Source organism: Danio rerio, chromosome 24 (assembly GCF_049306965.1).
Source record: "Danio rerio strain Tuebingen ecotype United States chromosome 24, GRCz12tu, whole genome shotgun sequence".
Taxonomy (NCBI): Eukaryota; Metazoa; Chordata; class Actinopteri; order Cypriniformes; family Danionidae; genus Danio; species Danio rerio.
In genome coordinates this window covers 16,603,703-16,630,000 of record NC_133199.1, presented here as the reverse complement: position 1 = coordinate 16,630,000, position 26,298 = coordinate 16,603,703, and the positions used below count along the sequence as shown (strand labels likewise).

At 35.9% G+C, this 26,298-nt stretch overlaps 1 protein-coding gene and 1 long non-coding RNA gene across 8 annotated transcripts in view; one reads left to right on the top strand and one right to left on the bottom strand.

The window, feature by feature from the left end:
- Positions 1-26,298, top strand: part of rttn (rotatin) — a 132,671-nt gene that overhangs the window by 104,031 nt on the left and 2,342 nt on the right. For 3 of the 7 annotated variants that reach the window (XM_068217176.2, XM_073940704.1, XM_017353967.4), the window contains exons 41-46: positions 812-917; positions 1,661-1,758; positions 4,127-4,204; positions 9,880-10,006; positions 18,503-18,720; positions 23,128-23,404. In XM_068217176.2, coding sequence (XP_068073277.1) covers positions 812-917; positions 1,661-1,758; positions 4,127-4,204; positions 9,880-10,006; positions 18,503-18,720; positions 23,128-23,404 — 904 coding nt within the window. Of the gene's footprint in view, positions 1-811; positions 918-1,660; positions 1,759-4,123; positions 4,246-9,763; positions 10,007-18,502; positions 18,721-23,127; positions 23,405-26,298 lie in introns of all 7 variants that reach the window. The other 4 variants (XM_068217175.2, XM_021470297.3, XM_005162659.6 and 1 more) reach the window with 2 other exon arrangements.
- Positions 7,148-20,597, bottom strand: LOC141380694 (uncharacterized). The gene is made up of 2 exons (XR_012399365.1): positions 20,344-20,597; positions 7,148-10,037 (listed from the first exon to the last, which is right to left on the bottom strand). It is a non-coding gene; the product is annotated as an uncharacterized lncRNA (long non-coding RNA).

Sequence of the window (26,298 nt, the reverse complement as noted above, 5' to 3'; positions counted from 1 at the left end):
GAGAGTGCAGGGCTCGTTTGCATGAAAGTCCTTAACCAAAAAATCTCTCAATTCAAGGCTAAGGGTACCCTTAGTAAAAAGTTGGGTTGCAAGGGGGAAAAAAAAGAAAATCTACTTATGGCTGCCATTAAGTATTTCCCCTTAGTCCTTAGTATTAATTTCCTCTTAAAACATTTAAGGGACATAATCAGCTATCTTGAACAAATGACACTCAAAATGCAAGCAGTCTTACCCAAATACATGTTTTAGATAAAGGACTGGACTTTAGATAAATAATTTATTAAAACCATTTGATGAATAAACTAATATATATGTGTTGATAAGTTAACATGTCTGTGCAGGTGTGCATCCATATTAGATTGCAGTTTTAGTGCAGCTTCAAAAGTCTCTACATTTGCCACCATATATATATATATATATATATATATATATATATATATATATATATATATATATATATATATATATATACAAAGTTGAAGTTAAAATAATTAAACCCTCTGTTCATTTTGTTATATATAATTATTATTATATATAACATAATATTATTATTATGAACTATTCATAGTCCTGGTAATATTCATAATTAATTTTATTACATTTTACAATAGTCTGCACTTTACATATAATGAAAAAGCAAAAATATGTTTGTGATAATTTTGTTTAATGTTTATTTTTCATATATTTTTTTATTTTTAGATTTTGTAAATATCAAATAAAGTAACTACATCTGAACATTTATTTATTTATTTATTTATTTATTGCAAAAAATGGATGGTTATGATATAAAGATATTTTTGCTAATTTACAGCAATATGAGAAGATTTCATTCCAGGACCCTCTGAAAAAAATGGTGGCCAAAGCACTTATGTCTCTCTTAGCCTGTTGCTCCAGTGCTCAGAGTTACGCATGTAAAGGTAAAAACACTTTGTTTTTCTTCAACATATTCATCATATTAATGTATAATCATGACCTGCTCTACTGTTTCCAGCACAAATCTCTTTCCTTATTCCATTCAAATCATTTATGGAAATCAGTTTTCATGACACATTTTCTCCCCACCACTATGAGCATATCTATACTTTATATTAACTGTACATCCACATCAAAAAGGCTTAAAGGTAAATTAGCATAAATATAGCCTAAAAAGTCTAAGATGGTGGGAACTATTCTGGGAGAAACGTTTTAGGGAAAAAAAAAAATATTTTGATTTAAAAAGAAAAAGATACATGTTCAGATCATTGTTTAATGGTATAATTTTGTTCTGAAAACGATCTGTATTATGCAAGGAGTTAAGGGGTTAATAATTTAAACGTGTAATTATCTTATCATGTGCTTATGTTTGTGTTTTTAACTGTTTGTATAGATGAAATATGCCACCAATGTTAATGACTCTTATCATCGCTCTGTGACAAACCGAGCAGACAGTAAAGTTAACTCTACACAAGTAAACAAACACTAAGTAAACTTTATGAAAAAGTCTGCAAACTGTAGAAAATGGCCACCTTAATAGCCTGCCATTTAAATGTTCTGTTACCTCAACTAGAAGGTAATCCTCCAAACACATGAATAATAGCCGCAGTTGAGCTTGTATTTGTGCCTGATGTCACTGTGTGATGGATGAGTACATAGACAGATCATGTGTGTTCTCTGTCTTCAGCTGGTGTGATTGACAGCTGTGTGGAGCGCATGAAGCACATTTACGCAGAGCTTCACCTGGAGTCTGTGAAGACAGGCAGGAATGCTCACAGGAGGAAGGTACGGAGGGTTCCAGCAACATGACAGACAGCTCGAACATCACAAACACTGAAAACCTGTTCAGAGGGACGAGTGGGGTGAAAAGAGAGATGCAGCGCTATCACAGATTACAGAATAAGTCAAAACCAAGTGATAGCCTCAGTTGATTTACCAGGTTCCTAGAGTTGGTAGAAATGTACACTAATAATTTCAACAATATTTTTTTTGTTGTAGAATGAACATCATTAGTTAATGTGGTAATGTTTCTATAAATGTCCTAACCGCTTACATTTTAATAATAAAAAAAGGATCTTAAAGAGCCCCTATTATGCATTAAAAAGGTCAGAATTTGGTTTTGGGGTTTTCCAGCAACAGGCTGATATGCATGCAAAGTCAAAAAACACTTTCATTGTCTTATAATATGTATTTATTTTTGCCTAATTATCCCAACGACTCCCATATGATTTGTTTAGCCATTCATTTGTTCCCAAACCCCTCCTTAGCGCGATGCTAATCTGTGGTAATTGATCTGATGACCTAGTCTACTGCGACTGGTCGACTGTTTTCCATGTGAGAGAGAAACACCCACCCCAGCTTATCAACAATTTTGAATTAGTCAGAGTGCAGAGCGTATGTGTGAGCCCAATGCAGGAGTGCATTAAAGCAATGCAGTTAGCAACAGCATAATGCTCTATTCTTAATCACGACACACATTTAGTATTAATCCACACAGGGGCAAAAGCTGTACTATTTTGAAACCTGACAACTACACGTGTGTAGAAAAAGCTGACGGTGGCCATAGCTATGACAAAGAGCAGTGAATCGCAAGCTCACAAACGCATTTAAATCTGTAAACAAAGCAGCACGGGCTTTTTTTCAACATGGTTTTAGACGCAACATGAGAATATAAACAGTTAACCAGATACAATACAGACGCATGAAGTGGTTTCAAGTAACAAAACACAATAAAAAACATAATTTGCAAGTGAGAGAAAACAAGGAGGTTTTAACCAACCATTTTAAATGTACTTAAGTTACTTACACTTGTGAAATGGAGGAAGAAACTGATTCATGAACTCTGCACTGTAAAGTTCCTGTCAATCTCTGACAAAGTCCCATACATCAATAGTCTTTTCTGATCCTTCCTTTAACAAATGGCCAATGAATGCCCCGTTGTAAGCGTGTAGATTGCTGTTGCACCTGTCAGAAAAATAATGTGTGCATAACACAAGGCTGGGCTATAATGTTGAGGATATTTTGCAAAAATTAACTTAATAAACCACTGACTCTTCACAGCCTCTTCTTTGGGTGAGGAAAATGACACTAACTTTCCCTCACACTTTAAACAGCGTCAGCGTTGCCCAGCATCTTTGCAATATAGCTCAACCGGGATCTGCTACAGTGTTTGTGGGCGGGGCCGGGGGTTTCAATTTTCTCAGGTCTCTGCACACAACGAATGGCCGAGGCTTGAGTTCCGTATCGACATAACGGCTAAAGATTCGTTACCAAGACGGTTCATTTGAACCACTCTGAGTAAACTTTTTTTATTGATAAATCAATAGTTTTAAACACAATGCACTTTTAGATTTAAGCCTTAGCTGGATATTTCACTTTACTCAGAGCTGTGTTAAACGCTGCGTTGAAGGTCACTTTCAAAAACCCGCAATAGGGGCTCTTTAATACTTTTTCATTTATTTTGCTTTCAGAATGTGTAGAAACAAATGTAATGTCATGTTGACACAACGTTTTCGTTATTTTACACTGTATTATTATTATTAAATTTATTTAAAGTATTTAAATAAATATTGTTAAATGAATAGTTTATTTTAAAATGTGTAATAGTAACTTATAATTACTTTTAAAGTAAATTTAGTTCACTTCACAGTGTTCAAATCATCACAAGTAGTTATAGTATTATTTAGTTAGTTTTTATTTTTATAATTAATATATTTCTTTATTTAACTTTTTAGTTATACATGATTTGAAATGGATTCATTTTAATAATACATTTTTTTGAACATTTCTTATGTTTGTATAACTAGTCTATACTTTTAGTAGAACATGTTCTTGAATCAGCGTCGTTTTTGGAAACAAGGCTATTAATTAATCACTGTGGTCTATAGGATGAAATTCCTTTATTTCTTGTCATTTATTAAATGGCATGGATGTTGATCCAGAAACATGCTCTACTTTAGAAAATGTTATTCTGCTGTGAATTTGTTTGGAATTATGTAATTATGTAATTGAACGTTATAAAGAAGTGTGATTAATATAAACAGGCTCAAAAATGCAGCAGAAATATATGCATGTACAAATAAGATGTGATGGAAATTTCCAGTGTCAGCATGATCTCACTTTAATCGCTTTGTCTTTTGTTTAATGTCAGCAGGTGGAGAACAGCATGAGAGAACTTAAGATGATTCTAGAGATGTTGCGAAATTGCCTGTATCAACATAATGAATGCAAAGTACGTCGAATCAAATATACTTCTCCGTGTTGATTATTTGAGTGGTTACATTCGTCGTACAGTATCCACAGTCGCTCTCACAGGGGGGGGCTTGTGGCTTTGAAACACTGTGGGTTTGAAAGCTTGCTGGCTGTCATGCAGTTTTTCCTGTAAGGACTGAGGTGCAGTCTTTACAAGAAAGTCTGCATGGCACCCAGCAAGGGGCTTGTTTGTATGTAATTAGTCATGTGATTATTTCTGTGAAGTACAAAGCGACGTCAGTCAAGCTTAGATTGCCGGATGAATATTTTTCCAATTAAACAGCCCACTTTAGAGTCTTTCTCTGAACTTTGGAGAAACACATCACCTTAAACAACCTCATGGTGATCAGGGTTTTACAAAATAACCAAGGCTTTAAAACAAAGCAGTGTATTTTGTGGTTTATATGGCTGCTGCTACAATTGTGGAAATTATTTAAAGGTGTCATGGAATGAAAATCTAAATATACCTTTGCACAGCTGAATAATATGAGTTCACTACATGGTAATGACATGCTGAGAACCTAAAAGACTATTGTTTCCTTGTTCTCATGTGAATCTTGTGACTGTAAAATCCTGGTGAAAAACTGGCCATCTGAACATCTGAAAATCTGAACAATCTGAAAACATGACAATCCACACGAGATCATTAATATGTATGCCCCAGGCAGTGTTTGTCTGGCCATGTTTCCAAATGAGTTGACAAAAATGAATTTTAAGTTTATGTAGTATACTTTGTATGTGAGACTCTTATTTTTAAAATGAGACTAACATCATAGGCTTTTCAGGTAATGCAACATGCATAGAGCATTTTATCTATTCACAGCTTTAATAGAATATGCATTTATTCACCACCAGTGTTGTGCTAGTTACTAAAAAATGGTAATAGTAATTTTACTAATTTATTTAAGTCAGACCAGCAGCACAAAAAAAAAAAAAAAAAAAAAATTATATATATATATATATATATATATATATATATATATATATATATATATATATATATACACATATATATATATACATATATATATATATATATATATATATATATATATATATATATATATATATATATATATATATATATATATATATATATATACATATATATATATATACATATATATATATATATATATATATATATATATATATATATATATATATATACATATATCACAAGGTGATAAACCCGCTAAATAATATATTCAGAAACAAAAAAAGCAAAAATTAAAGTTGCTTTAGCATCATTAAAGTTGTTGTATTTAACCCATAAACATGTTCTTTCACAGCTTGAGTATGAAAACTAGCAAACACTAAACCTTTATGAAAAGCGACTATAGATAACCATAAATTGTATGCATTTTAAACGAAACAAAAACATAACAGCTGCTCAAAAAGGAAATCAATGAGCAATTTTCAAACTAACCACAAATTAAATGTGGTATGTCAACAACGTATGAAAAGTAAGCTGTGCAGGTCTTGACATTAACAGCCTCCACCCGTGGAGATTTCAGGTCTGGCGGGTTAGACAGCCGCCCTCACTAGCCACTTTGGCTCGTTGGAAATCATTTTTAAATCGTAGTTTTTTTTTTAAAGCAGGGTTTGAAAAAAAGGATGGCCCAATATGTGTGCAAGTGTGATCTCAGAATTGAGAAGCAGCACGACTGACAAAAAAACTGTTCGCTTGAAAAAAAGAAAGTAGGTGAATACCTTATGAGTGGATTATTACTGTTAAAAAGCTTGCACGCTCCTGTTCACTTGCATGAAACAACCGTGTGTAGAGGAAACCCAACTGGTGCGATCGTTTCTCTTTAAAATAGACTAGACAAAAACAGGGTTCCCGCGGGTCCTTAAAAAGTCTTAAAATGTCTTAAATTAAAATCTAGGAAATTAAGGTCTTAAATTGTCTTAAATTTTACCGTAAAGTGGCTGTAGGTATTAAATTTTCAGCCGGTGTGCTTAATGACGATAGGGAAGCACAGTGGTCCACCGTAAAACATCTAATAGTCGATTAATTTAGTATGTGAAACGAGAGAAATGACAGTCTCCGTGATTTATTAGCTTATTATGGTAGGTCGGGTACAGAGTACAGACGCTGACGCCGGTCTGCACCTGCGTGCTGTCTTTACGCGATTGTTGATGTGAGGTTTAAAATGCAAAGATGGGAAAGTGTAAACTTAACGACATGGCAATGAAGCAATGTGTAAATTCAGCAAAAAGACCTTTTCGTTAGGGACCATGGGGCTCAAAGTCATCGAGTATCACATGAAAGGAGGAAAGCAGCAGCGGGACGTTGCAGCAGCTAGTCATAGCGGGTCCAGGTTAATCCCTGCATTGTTTGCAGCTCGACCTAACAATGTTACTAGTTCAGACTAGAGGTGAAGATCTTTGCTGGGTTCTGACTTTATTTCTATCATTTTAAACGGGGTCGTACCAGCCTTGGGCTTGCGCAGTAAAGGAACAGTCATGTGATGCATTTCGATAAGCGCGAGGAAGTAATCAAATTGTTTGTTAAAACATTGAAATCCATCCCTGCAAAAGTATAACAAATGATGACAGAGATGTCAAAAAGAGCGAATTTTGTCAGTGGTCAGGCCAGCCGCCTGTTTAATTCGAACTATCATTCTAGTCGCCAAAGTATATCGGCGGTCGCTTATATACTGCGTATTACGGTAGAGTAATATGTATATATATATATATATATATATATATATATATATATATATATATATATATATATATATATATATATATATATATATATATATATATATATATCCTTTTGTAAGCAGCAGCAATCACTGCTTTCGTTTTAATTATTCTTTGAACAGATTATTAATATGCCTAACCGTGTGCACATAAACATTAACCGTGTGCACGTGATCATCCTTTCATTATCACACATGATGTTTTTACCTGCTTTATTTATTTATTTATTTATTTTGCTTACAGTTATATTCCTTTACAATAACATTGCTTTAATAGGAGATTAACTCCTTAATTATGTGTAGTAACTGCTGATTTAGCCAGGACAGATTACTGTGCATATTTTAGATAGATGACAATAGATCTTTTTACACATCAATTTTTAAAAAAAGAATAGTTTTTTTGTATAAAAGTACATATAAACGGCTATATTTTGCTGGTTTAGACGCATTTAAAATGTATGGCTAAGAAACAATTATTTCATTTTGGTATGGTCAGAGATACATTTGGAAAATCCTTAATTTTGAGCTCTAAAAAAGTCATGTGAAATAAAAACTGATTGCAATGCGACAACCCATTTGCTCATGCACAGTGAGCAAGCTCATACACAACACACAAAAAGTGAAATGAATGAATCTACATCAAGTAATTTTAGCATGTCAAAGTCACATTCATATAAAATATATCTTCCAAACAACAAAATTGTGGCTAGTTAAAATCTACTAGCCACAGTGGCTGGTGATCAAAAACGTTAATGTCAAGCCCTGAAGCTGTGTATATTCAAAGTGCAAAATCTGCTGTTGGGTAACAGCTATAAAAATATATAAACAATAAAAAATAAATCACAGCATTTTTTTGAGCGGTACAACATTAAACACTTTAAATAATGTGTTTTGAAATATAACAGAAATGTGTCTTCCTGTCCACTAAACTAATCATTTGTGTTATACAGATAACAAATGTGTGCTTTTATTTATTTGAAACAGCAAACATAGTAGCATTAGTAATAGTAATTAATAAAAGTAACGTTAATAGTTTGTCGGTCTCTAGTGCGCACACTTGGTCTAGTTCACACTCATTCATACCTCATACCTCACATTTGCTGTCTTTGCTTTCTCTTGACTTTTGTCCTGTATGGCGCCTCTTAAATGACGCATCTTCTTTAAAGTGGTTGGTTGGCATTCACCAATTTCACAATGCGTCGCTCCTGTAAACAAGAAGATGTGGGCTAGACTGCAGCCAGATTTAATTAACTTGCCAAGTAACAGACAAATGCATCATAATGTAACGATGATGGAGTTAACATATTAAAACAGTAACACGTTACAGTATTAGTTATTTTTAAAATAAATGCCATGCCGGTAATGCTTTATTGCCCAACACTGTTCACCACCACCCTGAAAAGGCATGTCTATTTAAATGTGTCTTTAACCTGTATATTGTGCAATTTAGAGCATATGTTTGTAATGTGGCAACAGATACATGTAGACTGCCGAGTATATAGGTTTAATCCATGTTTATGCATAGTGTCATATCACTCAGCTCTTACTAGAATTTTACTGGCATAAAAGGACGCCAAGAGGTTGATATTAATATCTACCTATGTTTTCATAAAAGTTAAAACTACATAATACAACTCTAAATATGTCCCTGTCTGCCTGGTTTTGAGTAAATATAATTTAGCCTTAATTCATTCACATGTCAGGGGCAAAATAGTTTACTCTGGTGGCTTAAAACATTTCTAACTCACTCCTAACCTAAATAAACCTCTGTACCACACCAGTTGAAAAGGATTGTCATTTAACAAGAACTCTCCTCAATATGATGTTTTAAAATATTTTAACTAAACCATGACTATTTTACATGTGTATGCAGTATTTTCAAAGTACATCATGCTGTGTTTGTGTTCTAGTGTCAGGCACTTTATATGGTCAAAATCATCATATTTGGGCCAATGCCTAGGGTTGGAAATGGACCTGTTTCTGTAGAATTTTTGCCCTTACCCAAGCCACATACATTCTATTTAGATATCGGAGAACAATTTACAATATTGTATGAATGCATTTTGCGACACCCTTAAATGATGTAAAATGTGAATTTAGCCATCATATTACAGTCTTAAAGTGTTAGTTTTAAGGGTTAACTTGCTAAAATCAAATGGTTATTAAATATTTCTAATCATAGAATTAAGAACAATTTAGTACACTCTGTCTAAGGACAGTTTTATTTACAAGGCAGGTTTTTCTAAGATGCCTTTAAAAACGCTGATAGTTTGAAGTAGTTCTGGAGATGATTTGCTGAGAGCAGTTCATTTCCATACAGAAGTAAATGAGTTGCAAACAAGTGGAGCGATGTTAATTAATATGTTTGTATAATGCCATCTTCTGACATTCCATTAAAATGAACACAATGGAGAAAACACTCTTTTTCTAATTAGTCTCTATTCCTGTGTTTTGTCAAAACATTTGAAGCAGAAATTAAAGGAAAGTTCACTCAAAACTGAATATTCTGTCATCATTTACTCACCGTTCACTTGCTCCAAACCTGTTAACTTTCGTTCTTCTGTTAAAACAAACAAACATATTTTGAAGCTGAAAAGCGTTGTTGACTTCCATAGTATTGTTTTTTTCCTTCTACGAATGTCAATAAACATCAGTTTTCAGCTTTCTTAAAGAAACCCATAAAGGTTTGGAATGAACTGATGGAGAGTAAATAGTGAGTAAATAATGTTTTTTGGGTAAACTACACATTTAATTTAAGACATGCTTTTTTTGGATGTTACATCATTTTTTTTATGTGTTTAGTAAATCCTGACAGTATTTTTTTCCAGTGCCAAGATAGGGTTTGTGTTGGCACAAGCTTTTAATAAATCTGCCCGAAGATGACTAATATTGAATGTTAGCAACAAATATTGTCTCATTTGTTGAATTAATTTTCTCCTCACAGGCTGTGGCTACAGATTTGCGTCTGGCTGTCGTGCTGTTGGCTTTTTGGCCCTGGCTCCTGCTTGATGATCTCACCATGGCAGCGGCTCTGGAACTGCTCTGCGTCTACACAGCGAACTGCACAGCGGGTAACTTTTCTGAAAGATGGAGAAATGAGAGCTAGAAATGGGGAATGACAGAGGGATAGAGCATTAGACAGGGATAACAGTGTGCTGAGATGATAATATATGAGCTTTTTGCTCACTGTAACCCTCTCATGAGTCATGTTACTGTACAGTAAGTGCCATTGTGTGTCAAATGCCAGGCTGACGTGAGCATGACACTTACAGAAGGGATTGTGTCATAGTCTAAGTGTGCTGCCAGATTACTGGAAAGCTAGGATGAAGCGTTTGTGTTAAGATGAGGTACTTTAGGGTAAAGATTATTTGGGCAAATTGATATATTCAGTGACTGTTAATACATTATACAATAGAGATCTAAATTAGAGAATCATATTTTGGATAATGTAGTCCACATTCAATATTTAAAGGAATTGTAGTTGTGGCTACTATAAAACATGTGAATTGGACTGTGTTTTTTTTTTACAAAAATAACCAATGTGCTTCAATCATTTTTCATAATCTGAAGTCAAAGATCTAAAACTTTTACTATGCACATAACAGCCTATTTCTCTGAAATATCATTGAAACCTGTGTTAGTGAGCACTTCTCATTTACTGAGATATCCCTTCTCCTCACAGGTGTGGCTTATCAAGATTCTAAGCATGATTATTGCACAAATATGCCTAATGTTGCGTTCACTCTGCACTATATCAGCCCTGATTTTGCACACCGTTGTGAAATCGGCAACAAAAGCCTGAAATCTGAGGCAAATCAGTGCTCGGTCACGTGAGCTACAATCACGCTGTGTGAATTATCAAAAACACGATCAGAGATAATCACGGATGTGACGCTGAGACCTGTGAATTGACATGCTAAATATCTGGCATTGACACAGATTTAAAATCGTGCTGTGCAAATGAGTTCTGACTGAAAAACACTTCAGTGATGACCAACAGCCGATGAGAGAGTAACTGCACAGCGGTTAGTTCAGGGAGGAGTTTTATATCAATATTAGAATAAGGGTGCTTTCACACTTAAACTTTTGTTTCAGATTCTGGCTCGTTTGCCTCCTTAGCGTGGTTTGCTTGGCATATGTGAATACAGCAATCATACTCGGATTCACACCAAATTAATCAGTCCTTATTCAGATGATCTCGGCTAGATTTAATTGAACCCTGGAGTTGAACGATTGTAGTGAGAAAGCAATACGATCCAACAAACAAGCAAACCAGGCTATATCATGGATATGTGTAAGCCAGATATGTGTATTATGGATATGTATAAGCCATACTGTATATATGGCTATATGAAGTGAGAATGACGATGAATGTATATGAATGTTTAATTTCAAATACGAAAGTGAAAGCATGCTTCAATACAAACAAGAGCTGTTTATCTGTTAAGAAAATTGACTGAACAGAAGTCATTGTTTATCTGTTAATTCGCTCTATAATGTAAAGTCTATAACGCATAATTCTAGCTAACGGCTATGTATGAGAAAGTCTTACCTATATTTTTACCTAGATTACCTAGATTTATATTTGGTGACTATGTCTGTGGGTGTCACCGTTCAAAATTAAAGCACAGCTTTTCACTTATAATTACTTATTCTTCATCATCGTCAACTAAAATAAGGATGCATGACAGCTGAGCGGGATCAATGTAAGGAGTTTACTCGCACGTGAAACTTTAGAAACTTTGCTGTGTGAAAGTCAACTGCACCAAAAACAAAAAGCAACACTGTAACAATTTTAATCCTTTTTTCGGAACAAAACAATTGATCTACAGGTGTGAAAGCATCCTGAATCCGCTTTACAATAACATTAAACAGAAATAAAGGAATTTTTAATTTGCTTTTGATCAGTCACAGTAGAGAAACATTGCAAAATTATTTATAGACCTCCATCACACAGTCATAAACAGTATTGTTTGTCAGTTGATACATAAATGATATAATGCAAAGTATAGCTTTTTAAATGTACATATTGTACATTAATAAAAACATTCTTAAGATTAAAAACTTTTAAGGATTTAAGATGCTGATGACCGTAAAGTGTGTGAAAACCATCTTGTGAAAAGGGTTCATAAAAGGCCACTCCAATACCTGTAGATTTATCACACAGTATAATGCCAAGACTTTTTAAGTTTTGATGGAGCCTTCAATTGGTATGCTGACTGTAGGAGTGCCCACCAGAGCTGTTGCTCGTAAATTGAATTTTCATTTTTCTGCCATGAGCCATCTCTAAAGTTAGTTCAGAAGTACATCCAACCGACCTGACAACCACACAGACCACTTGTAACCACACTAGCCCAGGATCCCACATCCAGTGTCTTCACCTTCAAGATCATCTGAGACTAGAGCCTGGACATTTTCTGGAAAAATCAGTTTGCAAAATTAAAGAATTTATGCACCAACTGTCAGAAACCGTATCAGCGCAGCTCATCTGCATCCTCATCATCCTCATCTGGGTCTTAACCTGACTGCAGCTTGCTGATGTAAGCCACTTGAGTGGGCAAATGCTCACATTAAATGACGTCTAGCACTTTGGAGAGGTGTTCTTTTCACAAATGAATTCTGGTTTTCACTGTACAGGGCAGATGGCAGAAAATGTATATAGTATCGTGTGGATGAGCGATTTGCTGATGTCAACATTGTGAATCAAGTAGCCCATGTTAGTGAAGGGGTTATGGTATAGGCAGGCATATGTTAAGGGAAGGGCCAGACCAGAATCTGCTTACCTTTTTTACTATTTCTGCGCAGAATTTTGTAAAACCAAAAAAATTCTGTGGATTCATGCGGAATAGTTTTGGAGTATCGTAACTAAAGAGAAAAAAAAAAAAAAAAAAATATATATATATATATATGTATATATATATATATATATATATATATATGTAATGTTTGTGTATGTGTTTGCATTGAAGAGCCGCAGAGTTCATTATAACAGCTGACAGGTCGGGAACACTGATGCTATATTTCAGCATCTGATCTGATGGCAGGCACTAAATTAGGAGAACGTTTTTCGTTTACACTTGAACCTCATCTAACAGAACCATAGTGGCTTTAACACACGTCTTTCTTTCAAAATGAAAGTTTTGCATCACAAAAACTTTAGTTCTAGAATTTCTAAATAGCCTACCGGAAGGTGCTGGTCACTATGGCGCCCTCCATGCAGCAACGAAGAAAAAGGTCTATAGGACAGAGTGTTCCAGTTCCTGCCAATACCCAGCAACTTTGCACAGCGATTGACAAGGACTAACATCCTACAGGTCACACTGAAAAACCTGATTAACTCTATGTGAAGGAGATATGTTGGGAAGTGGGGGTCAGACTAGACCCTGACTGGTTTTCTGATCTATCATCGCAATGTTAATGCTAAAACAATATATTATGCAGCCCTAACTGTTAAATTCCTCTCTTTTCTGTAAATAACAGTAATGTGTATTAGGAAAAATGCTAGAAGAAACTAGGAAAATAGGACAGTGCTTAAAAAATAAATCTGAACCTTACCACCTGCTAAAAACAACTGCATTAAGTGTGTGTGTGTGTGTGTGTGTGTGTTAGAGATAGAACGACAGACTGTTATACATAAAAGGGTCTGTTCGAGAGTGTTTACACATTCTGTACACAATGCTAGTTTGTTTCACATATCTGAGCTCATGGAAAGCTGTGCTTTGGTACAGGATGTGGTTTAACACCTGCAAGGAACCAGCATTGCATAGGCGTATCTCAGTCTGTGTAGGGGTGCATGTGTGTTTTGTGTGTGTTTGTGTGTGTGTGTTCGGGCTGTCGCTGTGGTTTAACAGAATTAGCGCATGCTGGCTTGCTGTCATGTGGTGTTTCTCAGGGTCTTTGTTAACAGCAGGTGGATGATGTTTAAAGTTCATGAGTTTGGCTCTTCAATTATAGAATCGGCCCTCCAGCACAGTTTCCTCACCATCCTATTCTGCCCCGTGTCACTTTTATTATATAATTAATTAACCTGCAACACACAGCCCTTATTCTTTCATCTGGCCGATTAATATTGGATTCATCCAGCAAGAAAACCCATGCTGAGGTCTCTCCGTAATCCAGAATAATATTAAATGATTCACCTGCAGTCCTGCTGTTCTCCAAAATATGTTGTGTCCGCTTATCTAGAAGTGAAGCACTTTGTGGTTTTGACAAGTTACTAAATGCAGCATTGTTAGACTTGGAGGAAGTTTTTTTTATGAATTAAAACCCAGTGGAACTATTCTAGTTCCGTTACGTTTCGAAGCTCATTGTTGCATAATGACTTTGGTGATATTTTGAGGCAGTAAAGAAGCATAGATTAACGAAAGAATGAGTTGTGTGGTTTTATAGCTCCTCCAATGTTTCCTGCGGCACTATATACATAAAGATACTGTAAGATAAGTACACTGATATTTTTGGAAAGTCTCATACTCATCAAAAGTTTATCTTTTATTACAGTTTATAAGAATTATTCATTTGTCCATTCATTTTCTTCGGCTTAGTCTCTATTTCAGAGGTCGCCACAGTGGAATCAATTGAATGCATTAATGACTGAATTAATGAATTAAACATTTATATTGCTTAGGTAATAAAATAACCAAACTTCTTCTCTGGAGTTAGGGAAATGCAAGTTTGTGGACCTCCTGAATGTAATTTTTGTATCGTACTGGTGTAACTTAGGGGATAGACGTGACCCAGTGTTCTGATTATCGAATGATTCATTTGTATCTAATAAATTACTAATATTTTTGCCATTGAAGAAAACCCTCTCCTGACTTTTCATCAAACGCATGGAATTGACTAGATATTCCACAACCGCTAACTATTTTAGTATAAGTATTGGAAAACACCCACACACACTAATTCACACACACACACATAGAGCCCTATCATACACCCGGCGCAGTGTGGCGCAAAGCGTGGCGCAGCAGTCTTTTGGTAGTTTCAGCTTGGCGCAAGAGTCGTTTTGAGGCGTTGCGCTACGCTGTTTAAATAGCAAATGCATTAGCGCTCATTTTTGCGCCCATAGGCGTTCTGGTCTAAAAAGGAAGGCGTTCTGAGGCAGACCGCTGGCGCGTTGCTATTTTGAGAACCTATAATAGATTTTTCATTAGACCAAAACTAACCCGGTCTAAACTCCGGCGCAGAGTTGCGCCTCGCTTACGCACTGCTTAATACGCACAAGAGAGCAATAGGCAAATATCTTTACATATAAAAAAAATGTAAATATTAAGGATATATATAGTATATAATAAGAATAGATGTAGAATATAAATATAAAGGATTAAAATATTACAAAACATATTATTTTCTAGCCTACATAAATATGAAAAACCACTGCTTTTATGTCTTCTTCATCTCGGGAGGCATTTTCAGTTCATTCATAACAATTTGCTTTTGTATAATGTTATTATTATTAGCAGTATTATTTATTATATCCATATTTATATTTGTTTTATTAAAAACAAGCTTAGATTTGCCCACCTGTCAGGTTTTAGACCATATGGAGCACAGCATGTGTTGTAGGATATAACTCAGGTTTTTGAGCACATTTTGCTATTATTATTCATTTATTCGTTTGCTGGAAATTAGAACTGAATTTAGAAATAGTTTTGAATCGAATATTTGCGCTTAACAAACAAAAGTATTTATTTATAGACTAATTGATGTCTGTGCGTAAAGGTTTCCCTATCCAAGAGCTAAAGTGAAAGTGATCCATTATCTAAGTAGATGCTCTGTTTAACAGTTTTCTGTTAAAAAACTGTCAACTGTTAACTGTTTGCTTGTGAAATGCTAATTTTTTCCACTTAGACTTACTTTGCGTCCTGTAAATAGCGAATGCGCTCTAACTCTTAAAGGGAATGGGAGATGAGATTCTAATTGTTTTATTCTCAAAACACACCTATAACTCATTAAGAAAATAAACTCAACCCTTTTAGAACATGCGCCGCGGCGCAAGGCAGATTTCCTGTCCCTAATTAGCAAAAACGCGTCCTGACACGCCCTGAAAGCGTTTGCGCCCTGCGTTTTGCGCTCTGCGCATGGACCGTCAAAATAGAGCCCATAGACTACGGACAATTCAGTTTATTCAATTCACCAATAGCGCATGTCTTTGGATTTATTTTTTTTATGCAAACCTGTGGAGAACATGCAAACTCCACACAGAAATGCCAACTGGCCCAGCCGGGATTCGAACCAGCGACCTTCTTGCTGTGACAGTGCTAACCACTGAGCCACCGTGCCCACTATAATACTTATTTTACTTCTAATTCATTGTAAGTTGTAATTTATTGTCAGTGTTCACTGACAGTCTTACAGTCTCATTATGTTGCAGATGTATTCCAGTCTAAGTAAAATTACCCTTTCGTTTTATTCTGTATACTGTTTTTTTTTTAGATTTAGAACAAAAATGTTTGTATTTTTCGATTAAAAAAACAAAAACAATATATATATATATATATATATATATATATATATATATATATATATATATAATGTTGCATTAATTTTCAGATGACATAAAAGCAAGAATGTATCAGAAAAAAAAAAAAAGAATGTATCAGAGCCCAGTCCAGTGGCCTCATGTATCAACGCTGCGTACGCACAAAAACTTTGCATACGCCAGGTTTCACGCTCAGAATCGCTCACGTTTGGATTTACTAACAATGAACTGAACGTGGGAATGTGCGCAGCTTCACGGCAGCTTTCTGGCAGGCGTACGCACATTTTTTGTGCGTGTCTGTTTTATTTCCATTGGCGACTCCTAGAGGCAGTTGTGTTAAATTCCTTTCTACAAAGTGTCTGAGCCTTGCAATGGCCGCTGTATGAGACGTGTTCAGCAGGTATATAATGTTTCCATACCATACATTTGACCAGCTAAACATTAAAGCACAATTTGCAGCAGTCGCCTGTTTTCCCAATGTAATCTGAGCAATCTACCGCACGCACATTGCTATAAAGACACTATCTGAAGATGAATTTGCATGCGTGAATCAGAAACATTTCCATTCAATAAATGTGCAAATAAAATATGATGCTTATTGATATGAACTTATTGATGATTCCTACTTGTCTTTCTCGTGATAAATAGTTGGCAAAATCTGATATGTAGCGTGGGAAAAAACAAGAAAGAGTTTATCAGACGCTGGATTCGAGCCGAGTTCATGCTCGAACGTATCAATTCATGATCACATGCGTCTTACGAGTAGCGCCACTGAGACTGTTAAACGTCCTTCAACATTTTACAGATATAAACCACACTATTTCTTTTTTAAATACACTCTGTGCGATGTTCAGACCCAACTGTGTTGACCGCATCAGCTAAACTCTCCCACTCTATTTTTTTCTTTTGTTGTTAATTCCGGAGAACAAACTTGCAAATAACACCGCTTTTCTCCGGTCTACCTCCGAAAGCAGCACCTCCATTTCACATTCTGTTCAAAGTTTCTCTTCTTGCTTGCTTTTGTCATTGCTTTTTCGTTGGGTTTTTTCCATTAGCATAGTCATTAGCATATTCATACGGGGGAGGAGGCAGGGAGGAGTTTTGTGCTCGTGCATGTTGCGCTCAGTTTCACGTTCATTCAGATGTACAAAAGAAAATGCGTGAGATTCGGCGTACGCAGTGTTTCATACATCTGAATTTTTTTCTGCATACGCACATTTACAGCTTTGTGCGTACGCAATGTTTTAGTAAGATTTCCACGCAAGTCTTCGTACATGAGGCCCCAGGACTCTCGAACAAACAGATTTCTTTATTGAGACGTGTTGGTTAGTCTGCAGTCATACAGCGTCTTCAGGAAACCCACAAGTCTGCAAGAGCCTACAGGAGTCTCTTACAAGTTTGTAAAGTCTTCAAAGTCTGTAGTAGGTCTAAAATTAGCAATTTGAGACAGAATCGTCCTGTCTATCAAGTATTTTAGGAGGGGGCAGAATTTGTAGGTGGCAACATAGAGTGACAAGTTTTAGTTGAAGATCTTGTTTGAGAGTCTTAAATCGACCCTAAGGTTTCACCTGCTCTGACCAGCTTTAAAGTATCACTCAAAGACACACTCCCGCCTTTAGCATTTGCATCACTTTGGCTCAGCTTGTGCTCAGAAAGGATCAAATGTCTCCAACACTTTGCCTGATAAAGTTTTCAATGAAATAGCAATACTAAAAACCAAAGAATATAACATTTCAGTTATATAAAAATTACTGTTAATATGAAACTAGATTATATAAATGTATATTTTTACAACCCAAAAAGTATTTGTTTTTTTCTACTAAGAAATTGCAATGGTTACAGATTTCTACCATTGTTTAAAATATATTTATATATTTCTTTTGCACTTAGAACAACAACAAAATATTATTGTGTGGGTGCTAAATATTCTTCTATCTTTTACATTGAAACGTTGGTTATTCTGAACATTTCTTTCAAGGGGGAAACTAACACACTCTCACATATTTGTGTGCTATAGTTAATTATTTTTCTCCCCATAATCAAGTCTTTCTCTGTGTCTCTGTGCATCTCCTCTGTTCTCTTCCAGCTTGCAGTGCTTTATGTTTCAGCAGCAGCAGTAGCAGTGTCAGCGTTGGCTCCGTTCAGCCTGTTCTTCCTAAGACTGCGGTCACAAACTCACTGATGCATGCAGTGATGAAACTGGCCTCCCAGGTTGCCCCTGACAACAGCAGCATCCACAGCCTGGCTTTCTCACTGCTGGCCAACTTGGCCATCTCCAGGGATGGCAAAGGGCTGCTACTGAAGGTAAAACAATGTGTAATCTTTAAGCCAAGACACTACTGGTGAATAGGGAACGAAAACTAATAGTTATCACCATTATATATTTAATAGATTACAGTAAGAATGACAAACCTTTTTTTTTTTTTGTATTGCAAGGCATCCAATGTGTTATCTTTAAATGTGTAATTGAGGCAACATGTCATTAAATATGCCCCCGTTCCTTTATCCACTCTCCACTTTCATCAACAACTCCCCTCCAACAAATGTTATTATCAATAGTCACATATCCCATATTTTCCCAGTATCGTGCAGCCCTAATTTTGAGAATAAAACCTTTTAAAAAAACATCAACTGTAGTTGAAATCTACAGACCCAAACTGATATACAAGTAAAACACCAACAACAACAAAATAGGCTCATTTTACAAATTTCCCAGAGTTAAACAATGCAATTGATCCATTTTTAGTCCATTCAACCAAGTACTTTTAGCTTAGTTTAGCATAGATTATTCTCTCAGATTAGACAGTTAGCGTCGCACTCATACTGTAAATGGCCAAATCTTTGTAATTTTCCTAACACACAATGTAGCTACAGAAGTGTCAAGCTTTCAATAGGAAAAGGATCAAAACTCTTTTCACTGATCTATGCTAAGTTAAGCTGTCTGGTGACAGGTTAAATGGTTTACAATGGGACAAAAAAGAGAACTTCCCTTTAAAAGTATTTCATTAAAGAGCCCATATTATACATGAAATAAGGTCATATCTTGGTTGTAAGGGTCTCCAACAACAGTCTAATATGCATGCAAGGTCAAAAAACACTTTCATGGTCTTATAATCTGCATTTATTTTTACCTAATTATCTCAGCGACTCCTGTATGAATCGTCCAGTGATTCATTTGTTCCCAAACCCCTCCTTAGCGCGGAGCTAATCTGCGCTGATTGGACCGATGACAGTCTGTCGCGATTGGTCGACTGCCTTCAGTCAGAGAGGGAAATGCCCAATAGCTAATCAGCAATTTAAAAAGTAATCACAGTTCATACACGCTCGATAGTGTAGGCGTGGACTTTAGCTGCCACACTATGGCCAGTGGATAGTGCCACGGATAACCGAACGAAGGAGACAGTCGTGTACTCGCCATACCACACACACACAAAAACACACACACACCTCCGGATGACAACGCTCCCGCTTCAGCCCGCACCCGCCAGGTTTTAGCCTGAGAACCCGCTCCGTTTTCTGCCCGCCGCGCCCGGTCCCGCTAGAGCGGAGAACACAACCAAAAATCACCCAGTATACAGTCCAGACAGCCAAGGTGTCTGTATAAACACACACACACAGCACAAAGTACACAAAGCTCGTTCGTTCGTTCGCTCTCTCTCTCGCTCTCTCTCTCTCTCTCTCTCTCTCCCCGCGCCAGATTTCTGCGGCGCGGGAATACATTTCCGAATAAATCGCGGGAGCAGAACTCTAGCACGGAGCTCCATAAACAAACAGCACGCGTCGCGTTTTTAACGTGACTTTGCACGCGATAAGATAATATATCCAGTTAACCTGATACAGTACACGCGGTTACAAGTAACAAATCACAACTAAATACATTTGCAAGCTAGAGTAAACGAGGCAACAACTTTAACCGCACGTACTTACACTTGAGAAATGTAGGAAGAAACCCATCCTGACGTCCATCAGTTACTCTTTACTGATCCTTCCTTTAACAAACTCAGATGAAGTATTCTTTGTAGCATGTAGCTTCCAGAAGTTTCCAACTGCTTGGTTATAATGCTGATGTTTCATCTTTGGGTAGAGACTCAATATATCCATCTGCAGTGTGACTTCAATCGACCGGCATGTTTGTGTGCGTGTGTTTGTGGGTGTGCGTGTGTTTGTGGGTGTGTGTGTGTGTGTGTGTCTGGGTTACTGCGTCAGAGGGCGGGGCCTCAGGTTTGAAATCTCCCGGGTTTGCGCGTGCACGTGAAAAACTTTGTTTCGTTCGTACGTCATGGCGAAACACCTAATGAGTCGGTATCAAGGCGACTCGTTTGAAGCACTATGATTCGACTCTTTTATAGATGAATCAACAGTTTTAAACACTGTATTCTTACAGATTTAAGCCTTAGCTGGATACTTCACTTCACTTAGAGCTGTGTTACACACTACATGGAGGGGAATTTTCAAAAACCCATAATATGGGCTCTTTAACATTTCACTGAAAAAAAAATCATTTATGAAAACCCCAAATTCTGAACATTACGGAGACCCGGAAGGGATGTGGTGGTGAAGACAAAAAAAAGTGGGAGTGATGGGAAAATACACATTTTTAAGTTTTTGCTTTCCCTTGCAAAGTTTGGCATTCCCTCGCAAAGATGTTGTTACACAAACATTTCCTGTTTATTTTATACATGTCAACTCTCCTATTTTTGCTGGGAATCTCCCGTATTTTACCATTCTATTTTGCTATCATCCCATTTAAGCATTTTGCCAAATTTTTAATCTTGAAAGCACGTTAAAATTAATATAAAAAGCTCAAAAGCTCTGCATTCACTTTTCTCCCATTAAAGCTCTGCGTCGATAGTCTCCCTTCCTATGCAACCTCTAAATCAGTGAATGCATGTATAAGTGCTGACTGACGGACGCGCTCCGTATGATATACTGATCCCAGATCAGCTTCTGTACATGCTATTTAAAGAGGAGCTAAAGTGCAGGACACTTTGGGATTTGGCTGTGTGTTTAAGCACACAAATACACTAAATAATGTGTAAACATGTCTGTCCTGCGTGTTTTATTTTAAACACAACTAATTGTCTCTTAAATAAACTCAAACAGTTCCTAAGGTAATCAAATCTTTTCATTATAGATCTGTGCATTCTTACAGTGACTTCTCTGTTATCAAACAAAACAAAAAGAGAGATTCGCTATGGGAGAATCTCGGCAAAAACGGGAGGGTTGAGATGTATGAAGTGAACAGGAAGTGGAACAGTTTTGCGTGGGAGTTCAACTCCCAGCATGGAATTAACCTATATAAAAATATATGTTTTAATATAGGTTTTGATATGTTTTTAATGTATGTGACATATAAAATATACAATTTTCCTATATGTACGTATATGTACATATACAGTTGAAGTCAGAATTATTAGTCCCTCTTTTAATTTTTTTTCTTTTTTTTTATATTTCCCAAATGATGTTTAACAGAGCAAAAAAATGTTACATATTAATATTTTTTCTTCCTGAGAAAGTCTTATTTGTTTCATTTCGGCAGGATTAAAAGCACCATGTTAAACACCATTTTACGGTCAATATTATTAGCCTCTTTAAACTATTTTTTTTTTCTTTAAACTTTTTTTTTTTCGCTGTATAGAAGTGTCTTGTAAAATATCTAGTCAAATATTATTTACTATCATCATGACAAAGATAAAGTAAATCAGTTATTAGAGATGAGTTATTAAAACTATTATGTCTAGAAATGTGTTGAAGAAATCTGCTCTCTGTTAAACCGAAATTAGATAAAAAGATAAACAGGGGGGCTAATAATTCTTACTTCAACTGTAAGAATAAATTGAATAATTGAACTGTTCACCTATATGTTTACCCATTCGCAGGCCCGGATTGGCTAATCGGGAGGACCGGGAGAATTCCCGGTGGGCCTGTCCGTTTTTTGGCCGCGAGGGCCGGTGTCCCTAGCTCCAGAATCTGTTGCTCTCAGCAGTCACACTTTTTAAAAAATAATTTATTTATTTACTTGACTACAGTCTTCTTATTCATTATTTTACGGCAGCTCTGCTCTTTTTATCTATTTTCTCGTAGCCTTGTGAGCAGGATGCAGCCTGCAAGTTAATGATGATATAACTGGATATGTACAGCTGTTGTGGTACAGTGGTTAGCACGTTAGGTTATGACGCCAAGAATCCAGGTTCGGTCCTCGTCTGAGTAACTTTTTTTTTATTCATTTTTATTGTTAAGACATATAATACTTTAAGGGTTGTCGAACATTTGAAGTTCTAAAACAGCTGTTTTCTCAAAAAAAAGATGTGATAGTGTAATTAGAAACTGAATTGGAAATGACCCTATTTTAATATAGTCAGTGGTGAATGGAGGTGGGCCAGTCTAAGGCTTGAAACCTGCCCATACGTTTACCTATATATTAGTAAAGTTATTAAAATTTATAGCTACAAGAAAATATAAACAAAAGTGTAAAAGTTTACATTTTTATTTACCTAAGAACAATCAAATAATATAGTACAGGACAAAAATAAAGAATTAATCTTGTCTCCGTAAGAAATCGATATGTGCATAAAAATGTGTTTTTGCTTGCAGCGTCTATATCATTCACTCACAGGAGGAAATATGAACATGTATGAGAAACAAATCCACTTTTCATAGAGAAATTAACAAAGAGAAGTGTTACCAAAAAAAACTTTCTTTTTCTCCTAGTGTAACTTTCTGCAGAACTTCCTGTCTCTCCCCATGCCTAAAGCCAGTGGTCGAGGCGGTGCTCCAGCTGTGGAGACATTGTCTCTCTGGCTGCGGCTGCTGCTGAACGTGTCATTTGGAGAGGACGGACAGCAGATGATCCTCAGGCTCAGGGGAGCTCTGGAGCTGCTGGTGGAACTGACTCAGTCCAAACACTCCAGCGCTAAACCCACCGTCTTGCTCATCCTCCACAACATCTGCTTCTGCTCCGCTAACAAGCCCAAAGTCTTAGCCAACGGTATGAGCACCAGATTTACATGGATTTAGATGGTAATGGTTGACTAACGTCTTTCTTTTCTGGCGATGCCAGTGCTTAATAAGGCTCTGTGGGTCTGGTTTAGAAAACAGCCAGATTTGGTCTGATAAGGCAAGACACTGCAGGAAAAAAACATTCAGTTGGACTTTTTGGCTTTCCATTACATGATGTGTCAGTCTAAAGGAAGACAAACATTCAAAATGCATTTTTAAATTGTAATATTTCTAACAGTTGGTTTCTAAAAACCAATCAATTCATAAATCCCCATTTCAGCAGCATGGACACACATCACATATTACAGTTTTACTTATTTTGAAGATTTTACTAAGGGTTTACTACGGTTGGAGTAGGGCATCACAGTGGCACAGTGGGTAGCTAAATCTACTCACAACAAGAAGTTCGCTGATTCGCTGTTGATGATTCTAATAAAGAGAATAAGCCGAAAAGATGATTCTAATGCCAAAAAAGAAAAAAAAAATGAACCTGACTTCATCCTAATTTCATGTTTTTGTTCTGGAAATGTACTGAATGCAAACTAAGGCATATGTTTTTTTTTATTATTATTATTATCCCTAGTTTGCATATATATTTATTAGGGCTGTCAAAAATAGCACATTAATGCACGTGATTAATTTTAAATATTTAATACGTAAAAAAAATAACAACACAAATAACGCAGTTGCAGTTTTTATTTTATTTCCTGTTTTGACCAACATGTGTTCAGGGACGGTGCGTGCATAGAGGCGACCTAGCAGAATAGTGAGCGAACCCCCGGTCTTCACTTTCATCCCCTACACCCACCCTCTCACGGTCTACGCTTTCGTCAGCAAACCAGTCACTTTCTTTTTCACTTTCAGGTTAAGTGCGACGTGATTACAGTTGGCCTAGAGTGCCAGTTCAGCTTGCTCCGGTGCTGCATATGTTTAACGTGCAAAGAAATTTGGATAAGACCAAGGACACGCTTTTAGAAGGAAAGTTTAAGTCATGTCAGTATAAGACAAATAATGTCGCACCACCAGGCTATTCTGCGTTTCCTCCAGAGTTTCATGGAATTTTGTTTGTTTCATTTTTAATCTTTAGACTTCAACTGCAGTTCAGCAGTTCACTCTCATTCAGCATATTTTTATTCAGGATGTTTTAATGGAATTTGATACCGCATGGCAAACAGAAAGAAAAACCTCCGTATTTCGGACTTGCATGATCCTTTAAGGTAACCAAAAATCGCTGCTTACATGGTAAACTCCTAATTAGTATTATTTAATCATAAAAGCGGAGTACGTCGTCGTGTGATTAATCATGATTAATTAAAAAAATGTGATTAATTACATTAATTATTTTTAATCCCTTGACATCCCTAATAATAATATATATATATATATAAATAATATTGAAGTCAGAATTGTTAGTCCCCTGTTGAATTTTCTTTTCTTTTTTAAATATTTCCTAAATGATGTTTAACAGAGCAAGGACATTTTTTGCAGTATGTCTGATAAGGTTTTTTTCTTCTGGAGAAAGTCTTATTTTCTGTATTTCGGCTAGAATAAAAGCAGTTTTTAATTTTTTTTAAAAACAATTTTATGGTCGAAATTATTAGCCCCTTTAGACTATATTTTTTTCGATAGCTACAGAACAAACCATCGTTATACAATAATTTGCCTAATTACCCTAACCTGCCAAGTTATATTATGTACTGTCATCATGGTAAAGATAAAATAAATGAGTTGTTGGAAATGTGTTATTAAAACTATTACGTTTAGAAATGTGTTTGAAAAAAAAATATTCTCTCCGTTAAACAGAAATTGGGGAAAAAAATAAACAGGGGGCCAATAATTCAGGGGGGCTAATAATTATGAACTTAACTGTTTATATGTACATATAAGATAATTATCTATATATATATTATCTAGATAATATATAGAGAGAAAAAGTGAGTGAGAGATTTGATCTGTAATGTTAAGATGAATTAGACACATTTTCCACTGCAGCAACACTTTCACACAAACAGTGAAATCTGATAGTGTCACAACAGCCACAGGAATGTGATGATAGCTTCACATCAAACCAACGTTTCCGCTCAATTCCTTTTTATAGAAAGAGAAGGCAGTGTGTACAATGACATCACATCAAGTCAGTCATGAAACAGTGCAAAATCACACTGCGAATATAAATATAAACTATAAGTGGGCATAGATTTTTTAATGTAGATTAATCTCACTGTAATCTTGGAATTAATCTAGAATAAAATGGCTCATTTGAATTCTGCTGAAGGCTTTCAGAATATGTGTGCTACCCAAATAATAAGTCTTTGAGAAGGGGTTTCTTAAGCCAGATGGCGCATTAGACCAGGGGCTCATCTCCTGTTTCCAAAATGCATCACAAACTGCTTGAAAAGCTGTTCTACTATGATAATTGAGGAAGAAAAAAATTTATGTTGAACTAGATGTTATTGTGTTTACTAACTGCCTATTCAATTAAACATGAATTTTGAACTGCTTTGCAGGCCTACATAAGCTCAAAACAGCAATTTTTGATTACCTTGACCCGACTAAAGTCATAACCGAACTGAACAGAAATGGAATTAAGAAATGTGGAGTATGCAGATATTAGTGGCAATATTGAAGTAAACAATGCAATCAGTAAACACCATCATGTAGGACTTTTCGCCATATTTTCCGACAAGATCCACACACTCGGCTGTCAGTAAATTACAACATATACACACACATTTTGCAAAATGCTAAAGTTTTATTTCTTTCCATTTGGTGTGGGTTAATAAATTCCATAACATTCCATAAAAGTCCTTACTTTATTTGTGTCTAATACCCCAGTTCATGCCTCCACGGGGGCATGAATGAAATGTTGATGAGTTAAAATGA